A 15,574-nucleotide genomic window follows, 5' to 3' on the forward strand; every position below is an offset into this window, starting at 1 on the left:
CCACTGAGGCAGTCCTTTAGTATTCTGTGCATCTCTTTTCAGCCAGACTGAGTGGGTGATGAGCATCAAAGTGATGTCCAAATGAATGTCATGAGCCAAGGTTTTTCAGAATAATACTACATCATCAGTTTCTCATCTGGGGGCGTTTTTATTGTTATGATGAATCATCTTTTTTATGCGAGATCGTTCACAAATATGGGGTTGTTTAAAATATCTCATGTGGATATGTTGGGTTTTTTATTGAGTAAATATATTTTCCAATCTGTCATTACCTGTATATGTTTTCAGAGATAGAGGGTGAGCAGTGTTACCAATTGTGCTTCTTTTGAACATGTTGCACTGGAATCCCCTTTTTCGTTGGTTGTTAAAATTTGGTTTACTTTTCACAACATTTGGCGAATTTTTAGGAAGTCCTCAAAGAAAATGTTTATTTAAGTACATGTCATTGTGTAAGTTTGTGTTTTTCGTTAAATTATCAAAATCAGTTGCCACCTCCGTCTCTGTGTTTGGGTGACGTACATAGACCGCCGGGTATGGGACATGAGTTTCAATGGAACGCAATGAAACTCACGTTTAATTTGAGTTCCAAGAGTCAAATTGGTCAAATTGCACAAGTTTAATGCAGAAGCTGATTTGATTTTAGAACAGAACCTGACACCTGCTCTCACTGATACAGTACCAATACTGAGCACAAATACAAGAACTTCAGAGTCCGTGATCCCATGAGCAACATCCCAGTAATTCATTGCCTGTAACTTGACCATGTTGCTGCTTTAGAATGCAAAAGTTGTAATCCATGTCTTAATATACATCTGTGTGTGATGGCTCTTAAAAGTCCAGAGCTGCAGGTCTTGTTGAGTGCTGCATTTTTAGGCCACAATTTTTCCTTCCACTCTGCTTCCCGTCGAGATGCAGCTCTCCGGCAAGTGTCGTTTTTAGAAATCCCTTTTTGTGGAGAGTTTTAGTGAATGTGATCGTGTATAACATGGTCCTAATATTACACTTTTGTTTTGAAAATCTTTTATCAATCTGAATTTTCAAATCTTCTGTGAATTTGAATTTCGTGTTTTCATCGGCGGTGAGTCATAGTCATCAAGAATACCAAAAATAAACACTTGAAATGTGTCGTTCTGTGTAAAAAAAAAAAAAAAAAAGAAAATCTAGATTTAATTCATTTAGCTACAACCTCAAATTTGATAAACATTTCAAATATAAGTTACATTATACAGACTTATATTAAATGTTTACCTACACATCTATGCAGTTTCCAAATTAAGTTGAACATTTATGGCTGGTACATCAACAAAATCCAGGATTGTTTGGCTTCAGTTACACGTTTCATCTGACAGCGTGAACTCCACCCAAAAAATAAATACAGAGGAAAAAATAAATATTGCTTCTAAGCTGAACACAGAAGCATTATGCTAAGTGTTGCTTCTGTGTTTTTTGTCTGAATTGTTGGTGTTATTTGCAAACACTTCAAAATAAGGTGGGAGGAGAAAAAAAAAACCCTCAAACATTATAATTGTGAAGTAGATGTCAGTGCCAGGCTGTAAACGGTGGCAAATGAAAGAGGGTTCGCAATCTAGCAAATATCTTCCTTAATGCATTCTATTAAGCTAAAGTAATGGTTCTAACCTCATTGAAAGGTGTTGGCAGAGAAAGTGCATTGATATTATTAACATGTCTGCTCAAATTTAATGAGTAGCAGTAGGAGCTCTCCGTTTTTCATCTTTGCATTCAAACTGTGACAGCATGTCTCATAGCTTAGCATATGCCAACTTCAATCTCTTTAGGGTTGAAAGTTCTCAACATTTTTACTTAGACAGAACAGACCTCCACTATACCTCTGCTCAGTCCCGGATATCTTAACAGATAAGACTTGAGTACATGACAGCCAGCCATTCTCTTATTACATGTCCCCATATCATCGTCTTCACACTTCTTCCCTTTTCACAGCGTCTGAAAAAGAACATTTATTTTCTGCGCGTTCACAACTTCACACTCCTTTCATCTCATTGAGGAAATTACCCAGCATTTTCTCATTCAAACTACATTAATTATTCAACCGTCATTTGGAATACATGTGTTCCAGTTTTCTAGATGAAATCAAACAAATATTGCGACGTTCATAAGCATTTCTAATCATTGCAGACAGTGCACTATTAACAAAGATCCATCCAAAGCTTCTAAATTATTATTTAATGACAAAAAGTGAAAAGATTTCTCTGAATGAAGTTTTGATATGAGTCAAGGTCAATTACAAAAAAAACAACTTCTTGTATCTTTTTTCCTGTCTATTTCTTGAACACCAGTAATGTTCTCTCTGTCATATTCAGCCACATTAATATATCTGGGGAAACAACAACCGATCCATCAGTCCAGGATAAGCACTGCTGGTGCTAATCAAGCTGGGAAAAGAAGCAAAATGTCACACAATTTGGTTTGTTAATAGCCAGGCGGGATGTTTTCATGCGAAAGCCTCTAGAGAATCAGGATTCAATTAACCAGCGAAGGCTGGGATTTCTGCATCGAGTCACCTCAGAAACCTTGGGCCTCATCTTTCTCTGTTTTTGTGAACTGAGCAAATGACACGACTGCCAAATCCTAGTACAATTCGACTCTGAGACGTCTTCCATATTTACATTCACGGTGGCGGGAGGTGGAGGTTCATCCCGTCTCCTTTGTGTGACATTGCTTTGTTTCTGAAGTCTTGCAACGCTGTTAGTGTGGGAGGCGACAGCGGTAGGGAGTGTGTAGGAAGAAAGGTGTGAGACAGGAGGAAGGAAATTCCTGGTTTTATTTTTCTAAGCCAGAGATTAAATTGATCTTAATAGCTCACTGCTACCATCTGGTGGTAAAATATATCCACAAGCACTTTCTTTCTTTTGGGCTAGGAAATGAAACAAGATGTTAAAAATCTAAAATTTGCTAGAGGGAGCTTTGGACATCAAGTGTTTCCTTGTGTTCTTTTCTGGCCTGAGCAGGATCATGTAACACTTTGGGGCAAAGATGCAACCCAGCAGTCCATAACTGGAGGCCAGGATTGCAAACACCTCTGTGACGGTTGCGTACTTCCCCGGAGAGCTGATGTAGGCGGGAATAAATGCTATCCAAACAGCACAGAAAATCAGCATACTGAAAGTGATGAGTCTAGCCTCGTTGAAGCTGTCGGGAAGCTTCCTGGCCAGGAAGGCCAAGAAAAGACAGAGGACTGCCAGGAGCCCGATGTAGCTGAGCACCAAAGCGAATGCAATGTATGAGCCTTCGTCACATAAGAGAATGATAAAGTCTTCCTCACGTGGTATCAGTTGACGTGGAGCAGGAGGCGCAACGAGCAGCCACACAGTACAAATAAGGACCTGCAAAAAAAAAAACAAAAAACAAAACACAGATATCTTACTCAAACATTTTGAAAGTTCTTTCCAGATTATCAATTTTAAAAAAACAAACAAACACCAAAGCCTTACTTGGGTTACGGTACAAATAGCGATGATTGCTTTTTGCCGTGAGGGGCCAAACCATTTAATGACATTGCTGCCTGGAAGTTTGGCATTGAAGGCTACCAGCACCACTAATGTCTTCCCTAGAATGCAGGAGACACAGAGCACAAAGCTGATCCCAAATGCTGTGTGGCGCAGCATGCAGGACCACTTGGATGGCTGGCCAATAAAGGTCAGAGAACACAAGAAGCATAGAGTCAAGGAGAAGAGGAGCAGGAAGCTGAGCGCCGAGTTGTTAGCTCTGACAATGGGTGTGGTTCTATTGCAGAAAAATATCAGGACCACGATGCAAGTGCTGAACGAGCCGAAGAAAGAAATGGCAACCAGGGTGATGCCCATGGTGTCTCTAAAGGAGAGGAACTCCACCCGTTTGGGGATGCATGTGGTCCTTTCAGCATTGGACCAGAACTCCGGTGGGCACTGTGCACACTCTATGGCGTCTAAAGGAGAGATAAAGATGACTTAGCTATGGTACCCAAAGCTTTTTCATTACACCTTTATGCAGGTCTCAGTAAATCAGAATATTATTAAAATATCAATTGCTTTTAGCAACTTATTTCAACAAGTGTGGATTCAATAATATATATATATATATATATATATATATATATATATATATATATATATATATATATATATATATATATATATATATATATATATATATTTTTTTTTTCTTCTTCTTTCTGTTAATGTAAATCGTTATTCCTTTGACTGGAACAATGATCAACATATTTGATGAGGACTTGCTTTATGACTTTGATGACATCATTCTACTGTTTTTGTTAATGTTGTGTTTTTGTAATTTGTAATTGTGCTTCGTTAATCTTATAGCGCTTTTGTTAATGTTGTGGTGTTTTGCACCTCAGGGCCACCATAGATTTGACTTCACTTGATTTAATGAAAGCCAAAAACTTCTCAGAAAACTCAGTGAATTTTCCCAGAAAATTTGTATTTTACTCAAAAAACTGTTTTACTCTAGAAATGTTATGCCATCCCTGCTGAATCCTGGGGAAGACAGCAGTCTTGACCGTTGTCCTACACAATAACACTTTCATCAAGAAGGGTAAAATATCAAAGGTCATATCTAAGGAACCTGGCTGTTCAAAGAATGTTGAATGCAAAGAGCAGCTGAGTAAAAAGTGTAGAAGAAGAGAAACAAAATACTTATAAGGCAATGTAGAGCTTGAGGGAGATTTACAGGTGTATGCAGTGGAGCAGTCACCAAATTGAGTCCTGACGATGCATACTTTGTCGAGCTCACAGTTTGTTGGGAGGACGCCATTTAAAAGGCCTTCAAAAGGAAAAGTACCCTGACCTTCCAGTCAACGTCACAGTTAATTTAGCTAGTGGAAGGAGGTTTCTGGGGGTTTTATTGCAACATATACTTTGAGACTGGTCTTGACATCAGTAGTCAAACCTCAGGCCACATCATCAAAGAAATTTCGAGTGTGGCAGAGTGGAGAAGTTAGCGGTTTTGGCTCAAAAGAATATATTCCCAACCTGTTCTCCCACACAGGAAGGCTGGACAAATCCTTAGAAAAATCTGATGCTCGGCTTACTGGAAACGTCTCGCACGTCATGTGCAAATTTTCTCATTGGTATGAAAGGATGTTAAAACCTGACTCAGGGACGGGAACACTGTGTCTCACATGGTCCTTGACACTGTCTCGCATAGGAATGTGGTCCTTGATACTTTGGCGGGAATTTGAAACTAAATTTAGCTTTCTGGGAAACAGAACTCCGGGTTTTCATTCGCTGTAAGCCTTCGCTGTCAAAATTATTAGAGAATAAACAGTTGAGATATATCACACAGTATGCAGACCTCATGCAGTCTTAAGAGACGGGGTCATTTGGACCTCACAAGCTTTTAACGCTGTGTGCGGTCCTGTGGTGTGCATGTTGATTAACTTCTTTTTTTTTTTTTTTTTGGTGTGATTTTGGAAAACAACGGTTTGAAGGGCCAACCTGCACCACCCCCTCTCCTTGCTGTGTGACTATTTACTTACCCTCCCCCTAAGACCGGAGTAAGGATAATCTGATAAACGAATTTTACTTTTCAAATGAACTAATAAATAAATTTTAGATGCACCTGCGCAATATGTAAAATTATTCACCACAATGGGCCTGCTGAATCATTTGGCCTCACCAGAGAGATTGCTGATCTTCCCCGCTGTACAAACCACACAGTCATAGCAGCAAACAGGAAAGTTAGGTCTCATCGCCTTCCTTGTGCCTGGAGGACAAATATTGCTACATACTGATGAGGGAACCTGCAGGAAAAAAAGCAAACCTAACAAACTTTGTTTCTGCTAAAACAGTTAACAAATCCTACATATATTTTGGCTATTTACCCTGGTTTGGTTGCCATTCCACAAAATGATGTCTTCATGGATGTAAAGTTGTTGTTTAACACCATCAAATTTGCCAATGTTGATGAACTCAATTTTCCCATTTGGATCCATCTGCCAGTTAACGAGATCATACATTGCTGCAGGGTCGCCATTCTCATCGAATTTAATTTCACTTGCAAATGAATTCAAGTACTGCACTTGCTTTAGGTAATGAAGTAGCTAAACAAAGAAAGTGTGTGAGCAGAAGTGAATTGGGATGTCTTAAACTGCAGTGAGTAAGTTAAACATGTAATTGTACCTGCCAAGGCTGAATAACACCTGGGTCTGCACAGGACCGCTGAAAAAAAGGTCCTTCTCCTTTCACACAGCTTTGCATTGCCTTAAGAGCATAGGCGACAGCATACACCGCTTTATAGACGTTGTAGGAAATCCTCAGCTGTGATACATCTGAATAGATATTCGTCACATTCCCAAGGTCTTCCTTTCCAGAGCATGGAGGCTTACTTTCACCTTCCTTTTCCCGACTTTCAGTTTGAACACCCAGGCTGCACTGAAACATCTCTTCCCAGAAGGACACAAGGAAGGGATCCGTCTGGGCATCTGATCTCCACGGATTTAAGCGAAGCAGAAAGTCTCGCAATCCCGGAATGTTTGCCTGCTGGATGGCAAAGCCAACCGTACCCTGGAGTATGTGGTGGTACTTTTCGGGGGTGGAAAGTACAGCTGCTGTGCTCCAAGCTTCACTGGCTAACCACTGTATCCCAGTGAGCTTGCTTCTGTATTTCACAGGGATGGAGATAAAAGCACTGAAATGTGTGTTCTCTGCGTATGATTGGTTTCCAGCAGAGTCTAAAACTTAAGTATCACACCTTTGTACTTCGTCAAACAACGCCGCAGCATCTTGTTCCACAGCAAATACGAGAATCACCTTTGCCCCAGACAGGCGGATGACGGAAATGATGGGTAAAATTTGCGCCTGCTGTCTGTTCTTAGGGATAATCCTATGAAAGGCAACACAAACACCCAACTTTATGACCTGGGAGAAGAAAAAAAAAACAAACAAAAAACCAGAAGATCCATAGTGAGGTATATTTTTAACGTTAGCTCGCAAAACAAAATATTCATACTTGCATTCATAACTGTTTGACCCACCTCATTAGCGAAAATGTTTGCCCCGTTACGACCATAGGCATCATCACCTGCAATCACACCAACCCACGTCCAGCCAAAATGCTTCACGAGCTGAACCAGAGCTTCCACCTGGGGATAGAGGAATACTGAAGTGAGAGAAAGTACCATTTGATCATGTAACAGACGGGGACATTTTTCTTTTTCTGATCAATGTTTCTTTGCTAAACTCTCCAACCTGGAAGAAGTCACTCGGCATGGTCCTTAGGAAGGCAGGGAACTGCTTTTTGTCACTCAGACAGGCACAGCTGGAGAAATAGCTGATCTGTGAAATGATCACAACATTGAATGAATGGTGAGTTATAATTAGACCTGGAGAGGTGTTAATGGTAGTGCATAGTATAGTTAAAAGTGTGGAATAGGAGTAAACTGATTTAACCTTTTTGTCATTTTTAACAAATAAAAAGTGTATCATGCATTTGTACTAAACCCACTTTAACGTGATCCCCCCATATAAAATCTACAGCAATAACCAACCTTTTTTAGTTAATTATCCAATAAATCTCAGTGAAAATATGACTGACCAGTCAGAAGTTATTTTCTGAAAATTAGAGCAAACATATTCACGAAGGCCAACTAATGCAGTGATGGTGGTGGAGCATTTTAAAGCTGCGTTTGATTATGAAACATTATCAAGTTTTGCCAATCTAAAGAAAAACTTGTCAATCCAACATCTGAAAATGTCAATGGCACAATTCTTTGCTGCACAAAACACTGTAGAAGTCTTTTCACATTTGGCCATGTGACAAACCTGAATCTTTTTTTTTTTTTTTTTTACGGGATACATCGAAACAAAAATAACTGCTTGAACCAAAAACCCCTTGTTTGCAAGAAAACTGAAACTGCTAATGGCCCGGAGACACAAAATGAAACACGATGGAATCATCAAGCTGCGAGAACATTTCTCTCGGAAAAGGGACAAGAAAATTGCGGGTTGCTGCATTTGCATGTTGCAGTTTTCAGATTCTTATTTGTAAAATATTTCAAAAAGTGTGTATTCTATCTTTTTCTGTTGGTCCTGCACATAAAATACAAAAAAAAAAAAAAGTATACAAGAAAGCTTGTGTTTGAAGGGGTATAATAAATAAAAATTAGGTTTAAAAAAAATAAATAAATAAACATTGAATATAAATTGTTTTCAAAGTCAGTACAATAAGCATTTACTTGTGGCACGGTGAAGACGCCAAGGAAATGAGCCACAACAAGAGACTGAGTGGAGCCTCCGTCTCCTATCACCATTGGCACGCTTTCATTGCAAGTGCTATTCCTCTGAGTTTTTTCTCCAGCCTCTGAGCTCTTCTCTCCCCCCATTAGCTCCATGGCAGCCTTCAACGCCTGATGCGGTGTGCTGCATGAATCATAGATCTTGTATCCGACTGTGATGTTCGGAAGAAGCTTCCCCTCCTTATTGATCTCTTCGATTGCAAAGATCATAGTTTGCATCCAGCGGAAAGTTCTGAAATTGAACCTGGTTGGAGAAAGTGTTGATAGAACGCTGCATGAAGAAACTTTCTGATCAGGGTGATAACTGTTTTTTTTTCTCACATACATAGCAACTAATTACAAGTCTTACCTGGTGCATTTACGTTTAGGAGGCTGTGAGGTGAAAGGTAAACTTTGCTCCTCCACCATGTCATGAAGGGAAAAGAGGCCTCCCAAAACGATGTCCCCCTTTTTCTCCAGCACAGGCATAGTATTGGGTATCATTCGACATTGCAGGCTAAGGTCTGTACTGGAGTTGCAAGGAAATAACAGATTCAAAACAAAACTCAAAAACACAAACCGAGTTCTCCTTGTAGGAATGACCCCCATCCAAAATAGCTTCATCCTACTGTATCAAAACCTCTTCTAATGATAGCACAATGGGCTGTACAAAAACAGACGCTAAACGGAGAAGCACAAATGCCGACTCGACGACTTTAGAGGAACGTTACAGCCTGATTCAAAAAGCCTCCAGAGTTCTGTGTCTGCGCAGCCCTCATAAAGCAGCAGATTAACTGTCCAGCCTCTAGTGTCATGTAAAAGATTCTGCCCTTTGGCATATATAACATTTCCTTCATCAGCATCAAACTCTCAGAAAGATTTAATTTCCCTTTTGGCTTGTGTTCCGTGGAAAATAATCCCCGGTTTCACAGCAGGCAACGACAAAAACAAAGAGGTGGAACGGGCACCGAAACATCAGGGAGAAGGATATGAGCTCTGTCATAACGCAGAGTTATGCTTGAGTAAGGTTAATTCACCCTGCACTGATGCGATGAGGCACACAGTAGACAAGTGTCACTGGGACTGTTAAACTACATTAGATCCACTTTTTGTCTTTCAAGTGCACAAACAGAGGGACTATTTCTACCATTTTAGAAGACATTAATCCTGGAAGCATCACTTTCCAAAATTTAAAGTGGCTTCTACAACATATATGTACAACAACAGCATAGTGTATAAAATAGGTCAAATTAAAAAAATTTATGCACTCGACATAAACGTTGTCATACTTCTTCTGTTCCAGTGTTTCTCAGTTCCTTCAGTGCATTTCTCTCTTGACTGTACAACAGCTAATGATCTTTTTCCCCAAAAAAGAATTAGCACAAAAAGCAAATCACTTGTTTAAAATGGATAGCTCTTTCACAGAAATGCAAGTATTTATGCCAATGTCATCAAAGTGATAGTCCTGACATCATTGTTTAGAAACAACATACTTGCATTATAATGTTATAAAAAGGGAGAGAATAGTGTGGAAACAACTGATGCATGTTCAAAAGGATTCAACATTTTTTGGAAGAAATGAAAACTTCCTACCGTGATGAGCTTATGACTTAATACTGTGGAGGTTGAACTAACAGTTATGAGTTTTTTTTTTCATTTTGATCAGAGAAATGCACCAAAGCAATTGATTAAAAAAAATGATGATGTAGAATACACGTAGAACACAATACTCAGCTTAATTGTACACTTAGTACAATACAGCTGAAAAAAAAAAAAGGTTTTGAGGGGAAATGTAAACTACGTGAGCTTCAATAACCTATTTGCATAAGTGTGCACACTGTTAAACTACTACCACTGAACCACATTTTGGTTTCCACCATCCAGCATTTCTACAACATACGATCATGTAATCTGAACATTTGCACAGCTAAACGAGCAAATTGTCAACATGTGATGTCGGTAGACTCGATTGGTGTAATTAAATCAAAAGGCATGACAAAATCTTTGCTTATAGTTTTTTTTGACTGCTTTCACAGCTGCATCAAAGCAATTAGAAAAAAACTGTCTTTCCACATAGGCAGTCAAATTATGCTTCTTGCAAAGAATTGGATCCAGTGTCAGAAATTGATTGCATGACATTTTTTTCAAGCCGACTGAAAACGGAAAAACTGTAACTATTACAAAAAAATTCTGTAAATGTGAACCAAAATAAAATCAGTATAGGATTTTTAAAAAATCTGTTACAGTAAAAAGAATTACCTCCATTGGTACTCAGTCTGGATCCTCACTGATAAAGAACAACACAGACATGACACCTTTTAAGACCTGCAAATAGATTGTATAGGTGAAGATTTGTGTGACAGTGTGTCAAACTGGTGCTTCAGTGGTTTCATAATGATCTAGACGGCTTCTAATCGTTAGAAGCAGGTAAGGGAACGTGGACTGTTTGAATGAAATCTGCGTGAACGGTTTGGCAAAGGGTGAGGAAAATGTGCCAAACCAATGAGAAATTCTTATCTTATTTTCAAGAGGCGTCTTATAGGGAGACCATCCAATCACATTACTTAAAAAGGAAAGTATTTCTTCTTGCTTGCACGAGAAACAGTGGTTTATATGGCCGGACGATGGCAGCGCGGGGGGCATCCCACCCACTCAGCTCGGGGATCTCCAGCGGGGGCCACCGGAAGGGGCGGACCTGCTAGGGAGGAGCCCGGCAGCGGGGCTGCAGGGGCAGGCCCCCGGGGTCAACCCTCAAGTGGTCGGCGGGACGGTCCCAACCCTCGTAGGCGCCCCGACCGGGAGCAGGAGCCAGAGCAGGACCGAGATCAGCATGAATCACAAGAGGAGGACGAGGAAAGGGAGTATGACGCTGAGGAGGATTGCTCATTCACTTATGAGGAAGACCCAGAGGAAGAAGGTGTGGACGCAGAAACAGAGCCCGAAGACCAGGCGCCCGTGCGCAGATGGGGTCCTGCCGATAATGCGGAGGTGTTTGCAGCACTGGTGCAAGGCGGTGGGGTCCTACCGTGCATGTTCCCCCATTTAAATGTGGAGCCTTTCTCGCTGGAGGTGATGGGCGGCCGAGGATTTGTGGTAGAACATTTAGCCATGATTGGCGTCCTGTGTGCTTTACGGGTCGACCGGGATCAGCCAGCTCTAGTGCGGCAACAAATAATCGCTGAAGCGATTGCTCCTAACTTACCTGTCAGACAGTTTCTGGCTGAGGCTGAAGCCCGTGCTGAATTGGAGCGAGTGTTGCTAGACACTCAGCGATTGCGGGATGCCGGTTGGTTCTCCGACGGGATAGCTCGACTAGCAGACGGGGACCTCGCTGGAGTCTATGACAAGGCGACTGGGGCCTGGGACCCAAAGGCGACCTTGGAGGCAAAGCTTCAGCTTATACGGCGGCTGATATTACATCCCGAGTGCCGAGAGCGGCAACGATGTCTCTATGGTGTGTTTATCATGCTGATTGCATTCGCCACCAGGGGGACCATTAGCAATCGGAAAGCTGACCGCATAATGGGAGAATTGAGACAGCTAATGCCTACGGTCGTTCAAATGTTCCAGTACTCAGACGTGGCCCTGACATACCAGAATTTCGGACACCTTATTCATGAAGAGAATGCCCATCTCATCATGGCTCGGTGGCTTAGGGAAGTTCCCCAAGCGGCTATCCGACTGCGGGTCCTGTTAGCTCAGGCCGCTGGGTCCGGGATAACCGCTCTTGACCTAGTGGCCCGTGCCATTCATATTCATCCTAACTTTGAGTGGGTTGCCATTAGGCGGTTGTATCCTGACCAGTGGGACAATGTGCAACAAGCATTCCGAGAGGTGGATGGCCGGATTTACTACGGCTTCCGAAACGACCTAGGAGCTGTGCGAGCAACACGCTTCCGGTCCATCACCTGGGTGGCCCACCGACTCCTGGTGCAGCTCGGGGACCGTGATCTTGCCGGCTACCGCGGAGTCACACCTAACTCTCGACGAGAAGGGTTGATTGATCGGCTGATAGCTGCTTACACGGCGGTGATGGAGGATGACAGCCATGTCCACGGGCCCAGGACTGAGGAGGAGCAGGCGGCCTTCGAGGAATGTCGGACCGCGGTTGCGAACCACCCGAGCATTGCCATAGAAGTGGCATCGCTGGAGGGGCATCGGGAGTCCCGAGTTCCCAATTATGCCTAATCGGGAGGACTGATGGGAGCTGACAGAGGAGTTTTGTGAGGAGGGGGTTTGTTGCACTGTGTGCAGGGTTGTTATCTTATTGTTTACTCGGCCTGCATACCGCATTGAGAATGCTAAAATGAGGTTGTACTTTTACCTTTGATGGTCTAACCATCTGTTTGCACTAATTGTACTCAGCGAGAGCCTTGGGTCCAGAGCTGGAATACTGGTTTGCACAGTTGTCGTTTACGCCATTGTTTTAAAAAAAAAATAAAATAAAAAAAATAAAATAAAAAAGAGGCGTCTTATACTCTGCTGAAATAGTAATAATGACAACAGAGTGGAATCCCAGGTACTTTAAGTAGGTCAAAGCAATCGAGAAAAGGTGTAAGATTCAAGATTCCTTTTTTTGATCCCTGCAGGAAAGTTAGGAAACAGCACAAAAACAAAAACTAGAAAGGACCACCTATGTTCTTGTGGATTTAAAATGTACTTTCTTTGTTTACACAATTTAATGTACTTTCATTTCATTCACAATATAGCTCATGCTTTTATTATATCAAATTGTGGCGTAACATGCAAGCGATTGGGGGTGTTTCACAAATCATTATTGCCAACATAAACACTTCAGGCTACACAACAAAGCACCTCAGAGCATGAAGCAAACAAAATATTACATGCAGCATGTTGTGTTGCCTCTGGCATGCAGGTGTGCCTGCAATCTTAATACGTCCCTGTGTGGCACAAGATGAAGACATGCCGTAAGACAGACTGCTGAGCGCTGGTAGACATCGGGTCCTTTATTTCTAGGCAAGATTCAAGGCTCAAATGAACATGTGCTCTCAGGGAAGAAAGTTAAAGTTACATTTATCCCATGTTTTAATGTAAATGCAGCTCATGAATATTGGGTGATTCAGTTCAGTTAGTAAAACTTGATAATGTAAATGCACCATTGTTCAGGCCTTTATTACGCATGGACTAAAAGCACACTACTGCCATCGTGTGTATGAAATTATTACACTTATGCAACACAATATTGACACAACGTAGTATGTTTTACAAGATAATTATGTTTTTAAGGCATATGTTTGCACAGTGTAATTTTTATGTCATAACGTGACGTTCACAAACTTATTTACTTCTGTGACAGTAATAGACTTCAGTAGACAGGATGAATATCAATACAGACAGAGAGAAAAAGACAGAGCTGTCTCAGAGAGCACAGGGGAATGAATAATGAAATAGAGAAACTCTGAGAAACAACAGAACAAACAACATAAAAATAAGGCAAGGAGCACAGAAACACAAAGTTTAAACTTTGTGTGATGCAGGTTTTATTAAGGTCATATTGTGCTCCAACATAAACTGATTTTGTTTAAACATCATGTAAGAAATATCACTAGATGCCTATTATGTTTTGATTCTTTTTATTAGCACCTATCCTGAGTCTTGCTAGATTAGTAGTTCTGTTTTGTCTGCTCTATGAATTATAGGAACCACATGTACTTGACCCAATTCAAACTATTATTTATCGAATCAAGCTCATGTATTAAAAACATATTTGAATATTTTTTTAGATATGTTGAAATTGTTATATTGGGGTCTTGTTCACAAATCAGGGAAGGTGGAGCAATAGATTGATAGGCAGACTGGTTCTGTACCGATCTGTTGTGGTAGAAAGAGAACTGAGCCAAACGTTGAACGTCCACGTTCTTAACCCCGTCTGTCTGGCATGTTGTGTGTTTGTGGATGGACCCAAAAGCAGCAGGCTTGAGACATAACATTGCGTAATAAAAAAAATAATCCAGGAAGAAGGGCCTGGAAGGGGAAAAAAATAACAAGAGTAGACAAGAGGAACTGGCGAGGAGTGACTGAGAATGAGGCGCTTAAGTACTGGGAGGTTGAATGCTGAACAAAGACCTGGGCTGATCAGAAGAGAGAAAGTGGCACAGAGGGTGACAGAATACACAGGAAACTAGAAAATATATCTAACACTAGAGAATAACTAGACCTAAGAAACATAATAAACTATAGCAACAAAGAATAACTAAATACAAGAAATGAACATCATAAACTAGAATCACTAAAGGACTGCATTAAGTAAAATAGAATCAAGACTCATCTAATAAAAAGAAACAAAGAAATATAAACTAACCAAATCTCAAAACGCAGGATCCTAACAGTATGGTCCTGGGGGTTTCAAGGCCAAAACATAAACAGGACTATACTAGGTGGGTTGTAATTTAGATATGGACCAGAAAAATATGTCACTTAGGCTCAAATCACACTGTATTATTAGTTAATTTATTCATTCTTCTTTTTATTCCCTAGCCAGAGAATTTTATTTTTTATTTTTCTGTCTCATTTAAATAAAATGTTAATGGGAGTCTTGAAAAATTAAGTGAAGGACCCTTCATGACTGCATGCTGCATCTCTTATTTGCCTGAGTATTTATCTTACCAATTTGCATCATTAAAACTAAAATGCAGAGATTAAATTATATCTTGGTATTTGAGCTGGGACTGTGATGCCACAAACATACCTTAAAGTACTTTATTCACAAAATAAGAGTTTTTTTCCCCCCAATTCATCACATAATTTAACTGCCTAAGATTTGAAATAACATAACTACTATTAGTATTAATTTTACAAATTTAATATGAGAAAAAAAACATAAATCAAAATGTGTTTCATCTGTATTTTGTTTTGTTTACATCTGTATCTGTATTTGTATTTTGTTAGTATTTATTTGTATTACATTTTTCATTTTACTCTTGAAAATGCCAGACTTTGTACGAAGCTTTATACATATTTTTGTCTTTCTGATGAGATCGCTGTAAAAATAATCAATTCAGGTGTTTTAATCAGTTCTTTAGTAGCCTTATTACAGAATGCTTTTTTTATTCTTACTTGAGTAATTTCTTAAATTACCATATATTTTTTTTTACCTCTTTTCTTGATATATTGCCTCATGTAAACGTCATTATGTCCTCCCTATGCATCTACTAGTGTGGATATATTTCTTGATCTACATTGAGGTGCCACTAATGTTGTGGACAGGTTGCAACATTCTGTGGTCTGAATGACAGAACTCTTAGACAACAAGTTTAAGACCCAGCAATAACATCATTCTACCTCAGGCTGCTCTACGCAGAAGCT

At 40.3% G+C, this 15,574-nt stretch overlaps 2 protein-coding genes across 4 annotated transcripts in view; one reads left to right on the top strand and one right to left on the bottom strand.

Annotated features, from left to right (window-relative positions):
- The window catches only part of LOC122832470 (neprilysin-like), a 60,985-nt gene that overhangs the window by 12,820 nt on the left and 32,591 nt on the right, over nucleotides 1–15,574 (top strand). The gene's annotated exons all lie outside the window — the stretch shown is intronic.
- Nucleotides 1,226–8,872, bottom strand: LOC122832469 (extracellular calcium-sensing receptor-like). 2 transcript variants are annotated; one of them, XM_044119276.1, is made up of 10 exons: nucleotides 8,619–8,872; nucleotides 8,210–8,513; nucleotides 7,224–7,310; nucleotides 7,010–7,117; nucleotides 6,727–6,893; nucleotides 6,156–6,633; nucleotides 5,858–6,076; nucleotides 5,653–5,776; nucleotides 3,471–3,943; nucleotides 1,226–3,362 (listed from the first exon to the last, which is right to left on the bottom strand). In XM_044119276.1, exons 1-10 carry the CDS (start codon nucleotides 8,870–8,872, stop codon nucleotides 2,922–2,924), a joined length of 2,655 nt encoding a protein of 884 aa, XP_043975211.1. In that variant the 3' UTR covers nucleotides 1,226–2,921. The 2 variants fall into 2 exon arrangements, with proteins under 2 accessions (XP_043975211.1, XP_043975212.1); XM_044119277.1 differs by having other exon boundaries at nucleotides 1,226–3,943; nucleotides 5,858–5,968.

This window comes from Gambusia affinis, linkage group LG06, assembly GCF_019740435.1.
Source record: "Gambusia affinis linkage group LG06, SWU_Gaff_1.0, whole genome shotgun sequence".
Taxonomy (NCBI): domain Eukaryota; kingdom Metazoa; phylum Chordata; class Actinopteri; order Cyprinodontiformes; family Poeciliidae; genus Gambusia; species Gambusia affinis.